Consider the following 13,950-nt stretch of genomic DNA (forward strand, 5'->3'; position numbering starts at 1 on the left):
CTCCCGCCGCCATGGTCGCCGCTCCCCGGCGGGGCGGCCTCGTCCTCGACGGCGGCCGCCGCCGGCTTCCCCGCTGGCGGCCGCCTAAGTGCTTCTCCGGCGCCGGAGCGCCCGGTGGGCTGCCCACGCCCCGAGGCCGCGGGCCGGCCGAGCAGGGTTGGGCTGTTCTGTGGCCACGTCGCGGGCGGGTCCGGCTGTCCCTGCCGCGGCGCTGTCCCTCCCGGGCTCCCCCCACGATGGCGCTGTGCGGAGTGACTGGCCCCCGCCAGCGCGGGGGTCTGGCCCTGCAGCCGCCGCCGGCAGGGCCCAGGTGGAGCGGCGGGGACCGGCTCCGGGATTGTGTACGTTGGGAGGCGGGGCGGGGAATGAGGGGAGGGTGCCGGGCCACCGCGGGAGAGCGGATCTCGGGGCTCGGTGGACGGCGCTTCGGGCGGGGCGCGCAGGGGCTGAAGGCTTCCGGAGGGGGCGGGTGAGGGGCGGTGCTGGGAGCGGGTGGGGAGCCCCGGCGGAATGGGGTGGGTGGGTTCTGGCGCAGCGGTGTGTTGGAGAATCCGAGCTCACTACGTTCCGACCGCCTGGGGAGTGTGCGGAGGATCGCGGGTGGGAGGCCGCTTGAGCAGAGGTGCTTCTGGCGCTGTGAGTTGAGCTTCCCTCTCGAAGTGTCGACGTTCTCCCTAAACGTTCCTGACGCTTTTCCAGAAGTCTGGTTGCAAAGCGAGAGTGGAGTTGTTTTTTCTTGGAATTTCCAAAGCAAATAATTTCCGGGAGAGGAACTCTTTTTATGTGGTATAATACAGCAAAAAGAGATGGAATCTGCCTTCACAATACTGGCGAGATCAGTAGCAGTAAATTTCATGTCCCTTTAGGTTTTCTGTGGACCCGCAAAGTTTCAAGTGTAGTTCATTCCTTGTTTGCCTTGTTTGTTTTGATGTTTTGGGTTTGGTGGTGGTGTGTTTTGTTCTCTACAAAGATGTCAGGCATATACAGCTTTTTTTGAGCAGGCTGAAAGGCTTTTAGGAAAACTATTTTGAGCTTCTTCAGTGTTTAGTGCAAGATATTTGAGAATCTGTCATGATTTTCTACTCATTTGAAGTTAATAAGGACTTCTATTTGTTATTTTTTTTTTTAAAGAAGCATAACTTTATATGTAGCATCATCATATGCGTTACCTGAATTGCAAAGTTGGTAGTAGGTCTGTGTTATGTGAACAGAAGGTATTCTGATAAAAACATGGTATTATAGCAATGAAATTGTTTGTACAGAGTACAAAGGGCACAGGTTGCATGGGGTGAGACCAAAGGTCCGTGTAACTTGGGATGTCACCTGTGATGGCGGCCAACAGTAAATGACTAAAAAACACAGGGCAATCATACAGTGATACTACTCTCTGTGTGCTCTTAGTTGTCAGCTAGTTGTGGTTCAGGGTCACAAGGCATGTCTTTGTTTAATGAAAAGCTTTTTCTGTAAACTTTCATGCTTATTTGTTTTGGATTTTTTGAACGCTGCATGTGTTTTTTTTCTTTGTTAGCATCCACAGGGCTCTGTAGCAGTGAATTCTATGGCTGAATGCTGTGTGAATAAGGACCTTTGTTTTGAACTGACTGGATGATAGTTCATTCACTCTTGTTATTTGGGTAAATGCAGTAATAGTCATTCTCTATTCACTTTTCCATGCCACTCATGATTTGGTGGTCTATTATGGTCCCCATTCACTCCCCCTTTGGCTGCCTCTCTTCAGGATGAAGAATTCCACCCCAGGTGTAGCTGGATATGTTAGCTAAATTACACACATGAAAATGTAATTGTGGGTGGGAGTTATCACTGGTGGGAATTTTCTTGTAGAATCCTGGGTTTGGCCTGGTGCTTTTTCATGGTCCTTAATAATACTGATCTACCAAAGGACTCAGGAGAGGCATGTAAAGAACACGTAACATTCAGTTCATGGCAAATACTGGTAGAGCAGTGATGAATTAAATCATATGTGTGTATGTAGATGACTTAAAAAGCTGAATGTAAATAATCTAGTAAAAAGTAAAATTGATCCATTACACATAAACTAAGGCTGATCATATTTGTAAGTGATAGCACTATAGCCCAAGAGTTTACCACCTCTTGAAAATGAGGTTAGTGTGCCTTGGTTAAGTAGTTGAATATGCACTTCCAGTGCTTTGATATTGCTAAAGGATTGTATTAATGGGTGATGATCAGATGTGGGTGGGGGAGTGACTTGATTCTTACATGTTATGCAGCTCTGGTATAATGTTCTTGGTTATGAATGAACAGCTTAAAGGATCTTGAAATGTTGGAGCGATTTCATTATGCTGGCCAAGTCTCTGGACAGCACAGTTCCTGCAGCAATGCCTGTAAGCAAGGTGCAAGAATTAACCTTTATGATTAAAAATCTATTTTATGGCACATGTGCAGGAAAATCTTCACTCTTGGGCTATCTGACTTGGATCTAGAGGCCTGTCCATTTTTGAGCTTAAGAAAGAAAAAGGAGGGAAACTGTTTTATTAAGAGACTTGAGCAGGTTGAGTCTCTAGACTTCAGTGCAGAGTGTCTTGAGAGGTTCTTAATAGCATACCTACATAGGGAAAGGAAATCAAATGCCAAAGGGAGTCAGAGTATAATAAACACAAAATTACATGAGGGGGTTGAAGTTGAAAAATAAGAGGCACAATTTAAAAAAAAAAAAGTTTGTGGTGACTAGTGCTATGTGGCATGGTGGATCTTTTTTGTCTGAAACCTGAAGTTCCAGACTGGGTGGATCTTGTGTATGCTTTAGTAGCTCTTAATGCTTGGTTGGTAACTGTTTCTTCTGTGGCCCCCATTATGCAGGAGGCCACATTTCTGAAAGGACCATGGTGTTCACTTGTAAGTCTTCAGATTAGTAAATGTGATGGTAGCAAATGTAGGAAGCTGTGAACAGGTTTGCCTGAATGTTTGTTCTGTGTTCTTCACATGTCTGTCTGGGGTCCTTTGGTCAAGCTCTAGTACTTCTCAAGATGGCCACTAGACCTGTGTTTCTGTATCATAAATAATCTGTGGTCTTTGTTTTGAAAGAAATAGGTGTAATACCTCTGGGGTTTCCACTGGCTAATTGTGTTCAGTAGCGTTTTGTTGTTCGCAGCTGTAGTTGCTTTGTGTCACGTTATCATCTCACTCAGCAGAGCTTCATTCCAGTTCTTGTTGGAAGTGTCTTCTGAGATGCTGCTCTCTGAATTTGAGCCAATGCAGTGATGGCCTCTTAAGCAAAAGCCTTTGGAATATAAAGTCCAAGAATGTTTTCCATCTCAGGTGGATTTTGCTTCTTCTTTCAGGTGTCCTGAAAAATGGCTGATGATATTGATATTGAAGCAATGCTTGAAGCTCCTTACAAGAAGGTGAGAAAAATGTGCCAGTGAGGTCCTGTTTACCTTAATTTAGCATTATTCATGAAACTACTGCTGAACTGTAAACTAACATCCCTGGAGCCCTCATGATTTATCTTATTGGAGATGCATTACATGTAACTTACAAGTAAATATATACTGTTAATGTAATTATATTGTGCAGTAGTTTCACTTCAGCGTGATGAATAAATGCCCATCTATCTCTCTTTGTAGACTTGCCTAACGATATCTCACCTCTACTCCCATGAATTCACCTTTGATTCCAGTGTGAACTGTCAATCATAAGGTAGTAATTGAGTGACGTATCGCTGTACCGTGGTCCCCTAGGTTTAAAAAAAAAAACAAACCAAAACCAAAACCAACCAAGCAAAAAAACCCAAAACAAACAAACAAAAAACAAAACCAAGAAACCAAAAACCTCTCCTAAAATTACCAGGTCCAGTTTGGTATAGCAACAAGGTGAATGCAGTGGTTTGGGAAAACAGCAGGGTTCCAAGAATAACCTTTTCACCAGTCCCATGGCAAGTAAATATTTGAACAGTCTGCTCAGTGCAAGAAGAGAGACTTGCTTTTAATGCAGAAGACTGGTGGTGGTTAATCTTTTAACAGGGCAGATGGAAATCTATTGCTGAGTGAACGAATTTACGGAAATTCTTGGATCCCTGAATAGAATGTTCTTAGCAAGTAAAAGACAGTATCACAGTCTGCAGTGCCGTTCTAAAAGAAGCTCTTGTATTCGTCTGTCCTAGTTGTTTAATTAGGAAATGTCAATTTTTATGCAAAATTTTTATCAATTAGTGTAGTGATGTCTTTTACTTAAACCAGCAGCAAATGAATACTGTCTTTTTTTGGTTTTCACCAAATGGTGATGAAGTGTTAACTTTATGCATGCTTTAGCACTGGTTTCACAAGAAATGTATATTAAGTTAAAGTTGCTTAGGAATTGTACTTTTGATGTAACTGATGTGATTAAACTGTAAAGCAAGTATATAAATTATATAGCAGCTATTGTTAGTCTATTCTGCAGTGTTTATTACAACCATGTCATGAATTTTGGATGAGCACTTGTAAGTTTTAAGTGGTATATTTAGTTTATGTAATATTTAGCAGTTACATTAAAATCTTGAAGAGACATTTGTAAATTGTTATGTTAAAATTCTTGTGTCCTGGTTTAACATGGATATTTTCCATGTAAACAGGTATGGAAATAGGGAATGTTTAGGCTGGACTGGTGGATTATTGATGACTTTCTTGGGAGTCGACGTTACTAAAGCAGTGTGAATCCCTGTTTGCTTCAGGGCGAGATGTGTGACAGAGGTGACATCAAGCTCTTACAACCCTTCAACGAAAATGAGCGAAGATCTCGGGAATGGCATCGGTCACAGGAAATCGATAGTGGCTGGCTGCTAGCGTAGCCACTGGGGCTTAGGCAGAGATATAGCCTTGGTACTGATCAAAGGGGCACACAAACCTGAAACTTCCTCTTACATTTTATAGAAATAACATTTAACCACTTGAGTGCTGAATTCTGCAGGATAACTTGCTCTCTAAACCATGTAAGGAAGTATCTACAATTTAATATATACTTTTAAATGATCTAAGTCTTGTATTTTATAATTGTATGACTTAAATTTAAACAGCAAAGTGGTTAAACATGCTACCTAAATTTTCTAAAGCTTTCCACATTAAACTGTAAACAAGTAATTTAGTATTAAAATTTTTGTTTTGTATTTTCTTATTCCTATTCCCATTACCCTTTGACCACTTGAAATGTTTCCGCTTCGTCCTCACGATGTTCTTCTATCAACCCTGCTTAGGATGAGAACAAATTGAGCAGTGCCAATGGCCATGAAGAACGCAGCAAGAAGTAAGTATTTTCTCAATTCTGTACATTTGGGGGGGAGGCTGCTGATTTTTGTAAACTTGTGAATGCATGTGAGTAGTGTTTAGGGAAATAAAATGGAAAAGCTTGATATTTGCAATTGCTGCAACTACAGCAATTATGAAATTTTCTTTAGTTTACAAATGTAGTTACGCCCTTGTTCCTACAACTTTGATGACATCAGCAACATTTAATGTTAGCATTGAATAAAAATACAGACTTGGTAGGTTCAGTATAGTTAATTTCTTTTTTGTTGTTTCAGCAATGCAATGGATTTTGCATTTTAAAAATGCATTTGGTGTAGAATTTTATGTGATTTGGAACAGTTCAAAGCATTTAAAGATACCAGGGCTTTTTTGAAAAGGTTTAGGGTGCTTCTACCCTCTGCGCTGCTTTGAAAATTTCTAAATTTTTTGTTTCTAATCTAAACTTTATACAATTATACTATAACCTTTTTAAAGAACTAAAGTAGGAGCCCGCCTTCTTCAGGAAGCATAATTCCAGGGAATAATAATAATTCCAAGAATAATTATGGATTTGATAGTTGAGTAAACAGTAACCAGTGTGTTTTTGTAATATACAGCTAACTTAAGAAGTCAGCATGTATGCTGTTGTCATCTTCTGAAATCATACAGATGAAATGCTGAAGACATCCAAAGAATGTTTCTTTCCAGGTGTATAAATATTTGGGAAATGAGAAGTCCAGTTCCAGCATCAGACTTATATTGGAATCTAATAATCTAAAATTGATTACACCTTATATCTGCGTTCTAGACAATACTGTAAACATCGTTCTCATGCTAAATACTGAGACTTATAAAACCCCATCAAAAGCAGCTGCTCCCAATATTTTTTAAGTTCTGAATTTTTATTGCTTTAAAATATATATACATGGCGTGTAAAACCCTGCTTTTGTTTGGATGGCTAGTCTCAAAGTATAAACTGGGATCTGAAAGAGAAGTGGTGCTATTTACATTTTAGAATTGGTTCTGAACTTGGTTCATGGTAGAATGATGAGAATACTAGAATGTATTTCAGTTCATGTCCTTAGTTGCTGTAATGTCTTTAAGACTAAAGCAATAACATCTGTTATATTTCTGTCCATGGTCCCATTTTCAGGTTGGACCTGTATGCTCTGAGTTTGTATTTCTAATTCAGAAGAACAGTAAACTAAGTTTAGAAGAAAAAAAAAATGTATTATTGTAAAATAGAAGAAAGTCAAGGTGTTTGGCTGCTGTTGTTTTTGCAGTGTTGTTTGTTGTGTGGAGTTTCACGTCTTTTTCTGCATTCCTAATTGTACCCTCATCCCTGTTCAGAAATGTTGCTCCTGTGGTGTCTCCCCATTTCAGTTTTCGAGTTAGCAATTGCTAGAAGGTTAGTTATTCTTGTACTGCAGTTCTCTGATAGTATGTAGTTTTTGTCGCAGAATTTTGATTCCATACAGCTGTTGTTCACCTGTTTTGTATGTGATTTGTGACAGTGTACTTTGTTGCTGAAGACTGAGGCGTATATAGGCAAACATCAACAACTAAAAAATACTAGATTCTGTGTGCAGCTGGTTTAGAAATGGGAAGGATTAAGAATCTGCAGTTTTACTAGATGTCTGTACTGTATGTCCAGTTTAATCATGATTGGAAGGTGGAACGCAGATCTTGACTATGAGGAGTCTTTGCATACAAAGATGGTTCAGCTCACAGTTGGATAGTGAATAGTTGCTATTTTTATTGAAGACTAGCTGCAGTTATTAGTTACTGGTACTGGCCAGTATATTGAGCTACAGGTAGTATTTTTCAGAGCTATTGCGATAGTGAATGTTTGAGGGTTTTAACTTAGGGAAATATTGGTAAGTGATGGATCCTAAGTGGGAGAGACTATGTGTACCCAACTGTCACAGACTGCATTACAGTAGGATGTTAAGTGATGTTGGTGCAGATCATTCTGGATGGTGTCATCTTATCAGAGATTGTGAAGCTTCTGAAAATCAGGTTTTGACACAGCAGCTTCTCTGTCCATACAAAAATATTAGAGAAACTGATGGAGTATTGTAGATAAATAATAAAGTAAAAATGGAATATTCTAGTTTTAGAACCAAATCACAAAATGTTTCTCTTGAGATAAATACTAAGATAGTTTTAATAGGTTGTCCTAGGTGGAGATTGGAGAGCAAAAGCTGCTAGTGATGATTAGACTCAGATGTGGTAGCTGAGAGATTTTTTACTTTAGTAATTGAAACTAACTAGAAGTCCTTGTTTACACATGGCTGTAGAAAGTAGCAGGGATGAACTTTTTTAAAAAGGGGTGGTGGCATACAAAGTTTTTAAATGTATGAGTGACCATTTTGAAAAAAGATGGTGTATGTAATCAGAAGACCCAAAAGGAGGAGAGGAAAAATTCAATAGCGAAGGATGTTTTGAATTTTGAAAGTTTAGCAGCAAAGTTGGTTATTTGCAAAATTTAGTTTGAGGTAAATTACTGACTGAAGTAATTGCTTGAGCATCTGCTTAACGTGTTGTATACATACGTATATTTTAAAAAACTAGGAGACTTAAGTTTTTATGGTCCAAGACTGAGATAGAGGGGAAAAAAATATGCAAATAACCCAAAAGTAGCCTGCCAAGAATGGAACAGTGGCTCACCGGTTTTCAAATATGAGGTATAATTGACTTACAGATTTTAAAAGTTTACATTTTCTAAGTAAATGGTTAAAATTATGAAGATCTGCAGTGTTCCCCAAACCTGTAAGATCTGCAGACTTAAAGCAAGTGACTTATGAGTGGGAGTAGCAAGTAGGAAGCAAAACTCTTAGGCACTGTATTATGACTGATGGCAGGGAGTATCAAGAGAAAACTGCCTTCCTTTCCCTCAAACTTGCCTCTTCCTTTCTATTGTTGTTGTGTTTTGTTTTACTTTGCTGTAAAAATAAAATTTATTTTTGGCATCTTGATAGTGTATTTAAAGTATGTTTGAAAGAGACATGAAGTACTGCATTTAGTATATACTAGATCTAATGCAGGAAATATTTTTTCAGTCCTTTTAGTCTTCCTTGAAGCATTCCTTGGTGATTACAAAATTTAAAATAAAAAAGTGCTTTGGAGCACTTTGTTGCCCATGATAAATTTTAAAAGATTGCTGACATGCTTAACCACCCATTTAACAAAGTAAATATGTATAAATACCAATGTCTGTGACATCAGGTTAGAGGAACTATGGAATGTGAGGTAAATAACACTGAATGTGTGTAACAAAAGCTGTATTTTTCTTTCTCAGGAGAAAAAAGAGCAAGAGCCGAAGTCGAAGCCATGACAGGAAGAGGAGCAGAAGTAAGGAACGCAAACGGAGCCGAGATCGGGAAAGGAAAAAGAGCAGAAGCCGGGAAAGGAAACGGAGCAGAAGCAAAGAACGCAGACGCAGCCGTTCTAGAAGTAGAGACCGCAGATTCAGAGGCCGCTATAGAAGTCCCTAGTAGGTTATGTAGAGTTGCATGTGTGCTGCTTCAGTGTATGATGTGGAAGCTTAAAGTTTCACTCTCTGCTTTCTAAATTGGTCATTAATCATCTCAAAAAAAGGTGAGAGGTTAAGGTTGAAGAGTGTCAATAAATACGGAGTGAAAAAGAGGACAGTAACATATCCAGTTCCTCCTTCTAGTTTTCATTCTTACCTGAGCGCAGAAAAATGCAAAAGCAAGTGAAAGAATGTGTACAACTGACTGGAAAACAAAGTTTATCAGAAAGTTAAAATAACAAGCAAGTTTTCTATGTGTCCCAACTGTCTTCAGTATATGAACTTGATGGTTTAACTGTCAAAAAATGAATAGTGGTCTATGACTTTGGTTACAGGCTCATACAGCCTTTTGCTTCTATTACTAAAGGTTTTTACTTGGTTGCTGCTCTTAAACACTTACAGCATAAACTCTTCCTGTGCTTATGCATCCAAACTGGAAGTGTTTTGTCTTGGTAATGCCCATGCATTGCGTTATTTGCCCTGCTTTTTCTCAAACTTGTTTAGAGGCTGTGGAAGAATTCTTCGGTTCCTCTTGGATCTTTGGCTTGTTAAAACTTCTGCTATAGGTAGTTCCTGACATTGGTAAATCATTTCTCAAAAAGTATCTTTTCATAGATATTTATTCTATGTTTCTGCTGTTTTGTATTCCTGCCCTCCCCTTTGCTCGTCATCACCTCTTTTTGCCTTCAAAGAAGTGGAAAGACAGTGAGAACTGGGCTGTATGCTTGGCTTTCATTGATTACCCGAGGCTGCTGTTTGTACTGCTTTTGTCTGGGTCTCATCTCAACTGTTTGTCAAATCTCAGAATGCAAGATCATGTCAGAAGCAGGCATTTGAAAAGGATGTATTTTTTTAGTGTGACATGTAATGTCATCTGCAGTGGAGAAATCTCTCTCAAGATGTTTGGGAAGACAGTGTTTACGTTCTGATAAATTGCAGGCTTGTACAGTTTTCTGCACATGAATGTTTTTCTAGGTGGCTGGGTCCTAATCCAGGGAATGCATTCCTTCTGGTACTCTTGGAATGCAAACAAAAAATGCCTGAGGTCTCAGGGTCTCATTTTGCACTAAGTCACCTGGATGTTGGCATTTTCGTAATGAAAACGTACTGCAACTCCTGGCTCTACTAAGATGCAGTGGCATCCTGTGCTTCCATCAGTCCTGTGTACTTGGGGATCATAGAGCACATCAGCCCTGCTTTTACTTTGTCTCAAGTATCAGGCCTGTCAGAGCCTCTGTAAAGCTGCTCTGGGCTTCAGCTCTGAAGATTTCAGCTGTGCGCAGTTGGCATGTTTTCTGCAGCTCTTTGGCACCTGTAACATTACAGTAGCTTGTTGGGTTGTGCCAGTGCCACTGTTGTGGCTGTAGACTGCCTCATAAACAGAGGACCTTGATCAAGATCTTCAGCCTTCCATATGCAGAGCCTGCCAGTCTTCTCACCTCCAGCATGGTGGTGTGTGGAAAGGGTGTCCTTGATCTCATCACTTGGTTGGGAGTTGCTGCATTTTCCTAGCTGCTTCAGAGGGTTTTGTTCTTTGTTTTTCCTGTCATCGCTGGGTGAGGAGGTTCTTTACCTGGAGAAATTTGGGAGTTTCAGTGTTCTGGTCTTCCAAAATAATTTTCTCAAGTAGAGGTTGAAAATATGGCTGTTACTACAATAACCCATGCCTGTTTTAATGCATCCACAATATGTTGTGCTGGTAAGGTAAATGATTGCAAGGGGTCTTTTTGATTGTTCTGATACTCTTCCATAGGTGTTCTGGGCAATTTCTCTGGTATTGAGAGACAGGGAACAAAAAAAGCGAGATAATCTAGTATCCCCTGAGGATACAAGGTTGTGCTTATTGGTTTGGAAGCATTGTGTTCTCTGCTTCAGTTGCTGAATTGTTGCTTTCATTTAACCAAGTAGAAGTTTAGTGTTTAAAATAGTTTAGTGGAAGACTGGTATAGAACAACTATGTACGTCCCAGAGGCATTGGTACTGACTGCTCTGTAGCCAGTAGTTGACTGTCGTTCACTTGCAGGTCATGGATGATGCTGTTGAAGTGATACACATGCTAATGCGATTCCAAAATTCTAGTTTTGGCTCAGAAGTTGTGAAAGAGAAGGACGTCAGAAGATACGAGGGAGAACTCTTCATTTCCTGTTCAGGACTCTTCAATGCAGATACTTGCCTTTAAAAGCTGCATAACAGGTGCTGACTTCCAGAGAAACACAAGTTCTGGAGGTGAAGCCTCCTGCATCACTGGACTCCTTTGGATCAGATATCTTTGGATCTTTCAAAAATGGTGCTTCCATATGGAGAAACTGTCTCTGTAGCAGTGCCATCAGCTTAGTATTTCAAAAGTAACTACCTGAATGGTCGTCTTGGCTGGAGAATTTGAATCTGGAATCTCATCTTGTGGGACTGTTCAGACAGTTCTGAGTTGGTGTTACTGCAGGCAGGGTTGTAGCTGACTGCAATATCTAGTTCGAATGCTTTGTGGCTGTTTTTTTCTTTTCCTTTTTTTTTTAAATTTGTGTCTCTGAAATACTGAGAAGACAGTCTAGTGTAGGTAATTCTGAAGGAAAAGGAGAAGTGTGCCACAGAGAACCTGAGGACTTTGAATTTGTCATACTTAAGCATAAGATAGTAATTAAATGTTTTGATTTTTTTAAAATTGGGTGAGTGGCTTGCATTGCTTGGTGTTCTCAGGGTTTTTTAATGTTACTTGTCTGGCATATCTTGCCCCTTAAGTGTTACAGTTTTTGGGTCTCTTAGGAGAAAGGACTTGACCAAGTATTCTTGCTTAGACATCTGTCTGACAAATCCCAACTACTGCTAATGCACAGTACAAGTCCCTTGGACTGTCCTGTTGCTATTCTGGAACCAAGAATTTGGGCAAAGCTGCTGGGAAAACAGGGTTATTCTGCGAGGACTGAAAGTTAGTTCATCGTGATTCTCCTGGACTTTGTTTGCTAAAGCTTGCCTTGTCTCAGACTCTTTTAGTGGAGTCTTAGATAGGACTAAGCAGGTGAAAGCTAGTATTTTACTGGCTATCTTCTGACCTGACTATTGTTCTTGGGCCATGTGGCATCATGTAGGTTTAGGACAACATGTACCTAGCTGTGCTCTGGCTATATACAGGACTTAGTGCATTTGGTTTATGAAGAAGGTAACCCCTAGACGTAAATTGCGCGTGACTTGGTGCTTCCATACATGATAGCGGGAACTGGGCAACAGTTGCAAAGAGTTCTTAGGCAGTAGAAGGAAAGAAGAAAATCCCTCTGTGATCTACAGCTGTACAAGCAAGTCTCCTTAGAAAAATCCAAAGAAATGCATCACGCAAAATACTGTTGAAAAAGGATCTTAAGAAGGTAACTTTGGCCATCATCTTGACCAGGCAGCTTTCTCCTCAGTCTGTTCCAGTGGTCTGTTATGGCTTTAGTTTGCTGGGGATTTTTAATGTTGCTCCCATGTAGTCATGTAAATAAGATACTACTAATTTTTCAAGAGTGAAAAGGAAAAAGAGATTTTTGGAGTTGTGTGGGGCGCTTTTGTTTTTTCCCCCTTGGAAGTTGTGCATGTATTTGAAAGCCGTTACTGTGTATTTTCTCAGTTTTTTTTCATTAGGTTTAGACAAACACCTAAAACATTTCTTTCACCTTTTCCTTAAAAACTCATGGTCTTGATTATTGACCATAATGTAGTTGGTCTGCATGTTAATATTTTGGAGTCACTGAAGTTGGTTTGTCTTGCTGCATTTGAATTGAAATGGAGAACACAATGTTCTACATCAGGAGGTATGAAGATGCAAGGTAATCCCATCTCTGATAAGAAGCCAGTGTCTGGAATTGGTACCAACATTGCCAAATGCAGCTTTTGGCAGTATGTGTTGTAGACATTGTAGAACCTGAATGGATGCTCTCAGCAGTCATTTGTCTGAACTTGAGTAGGAAGTGGAGTAATTTATCCTAAGCAAAAAAATAAGTCCGTTTTTGATCAATAGTGATCTCATCTCTACATGTGCCTGTTTTTTATGTCTTGTTTTCTCTTAATAAGTAGTTATTTTTTCTTAATAAGTAGTTTCTAAATGATCTTTTTTCTTTATTTTTTTCCAGTGTTATACAGGGCCATATTTCCCTTGCTTTAACCTGGCCAGCACGGTTTTGGATCTTGTCCCACTACTTCCACCTGTGTCATGACATGTTTAAAGCATCCTCCTCCTTGTTGTGGATGCTGAGTTTAACTATAAGCATTACTGCTCCACTGAGTAGCAAGAAGATGTTTATCAGACAAATTGGTTGGCTAAATGGATTTAGTGAAAGAGTACTTAATGTCTTCAGAATGCTGTGTCTTTCAGGGTGTTTTCACATCAATTTATAGCCACAGCAGAAAGAATCAATTCTGTGCAGATGGAAAGACAAACCCCCTAGCATTCAGTCTGTGCAGCAGTGCCTCTGCCGTTCGGTGGATATACAGGAAGAACGCTAACAGGTGTTGTTCTTTGCCTTGTATCTACAAGGAGATCAAGTTCAGGGAGAACATGATAGGATGAATCTTAGTATTCACGTCACAGTCTGTTACCCTGTGCCACGATAAGTAGCAAGAGGACTGTCCTTAACATGGAAGCGATGGGCAGATTGCCATTTCCAGCAGCCTCTGTGAAGCCTGGAGAACTAAAATTAGATTCAGCCAAGAGACTGGATTCCTTCTGTGGTGGCATGTCTATATAAGGTTAACTGCTGGCTTAAATGGTTCTGTGTTTTGATGTCCATTGAGAACTTTACTTAAAGGAAACTGCATTTACATATTCATAGCACTTTAGAGTGCTGAGACAACATTAGTGAATGTGCCCCTTGCAGATGTTTGCAGGGAGCTACTTTGGTTTCCACTTGCACCTTAAACTTCGTGAAACTTTCAGTTTAAAAATGTTAGACTTGAGCAAATAGTCCTGCCAGCACCACTTTGCTCAAAACTCTGAGGCTGAATTCCAGGCCATTAAGGTACTGCTTTGCAGTCATCAGTAGGTAGAATATGCATGTGGACAAAAAACATATCAAGAAGATTACAGCAGTAGCTGTAGCTCAGAATATTTTGCCCATACAAATGTGCCGTGTCTGCTGGCTCATGATTCGGTTCTTCCTTGGAGTCCTGCATATTCTGGGATTCTGCAATGCAGATGAAACTGAGCAG

The 13,950-nt window shown here is 40.2% G+C and overlaps 1 protein-coding gene across 11 annotated transcripts in view; it reads left to right on the forward strand.

The window, feature by feature from the left end:
• RBM39 (RNA binding motif protein 39) overlaps positions 1–13,950 on the forward strand; it is a 33,985-nt gene that overhangs the window by 417 nt on the left and 19,618 nt on the right. For 4 of the 11 annotated variants that reach the window (XR_011329026.1, XM_069808710.1, XM_069808718.1 and 1 more), the window contains exons 2-4: positions 3,321–3,383; positions 5,210–5,259; positions 8,542–8,736. Coding sequence is in view for 6 of the 11 variants with exons in the window: in XM_069808710.1 (XP_069664811.1) it covers positions 3,333–3,383; positions 5,210–5,259; positions 8,542–8,736 (296 nt within the window). In the remaining 5 variants the exon portion in view is untranslated. Of the gene's footprint in view, positions 1–3,320; positions 3,384–3,605; positions 3,679–3,749; positions 4,949–5,209; positions 5,264–8,541; positions 8,737–13,124; positions 13,252–13,950 lie in introns of those variants that run through there. The other 7 variants (XM_069808741.1, XM_069808762.1, XM_069808736.1 and 4 more) reach the window with 7 other exon arrangements.

The sequence above is a fragment of the Haliaeetus albicilla genome, chromosome 2 (assembly GCF_947461875.1).
Source record: "Haliaeetus albicilla chromosome 2, bHalAlb1.1, whole genome shotgun sequence".
In the NCBI taxonomy this organism is placed as follows: Eukaryota; Metazoa; Chordata; class Aves; order Accipitriformes; family Accipitridae; genus Haliaeetus; species Haliaeetus albicilla.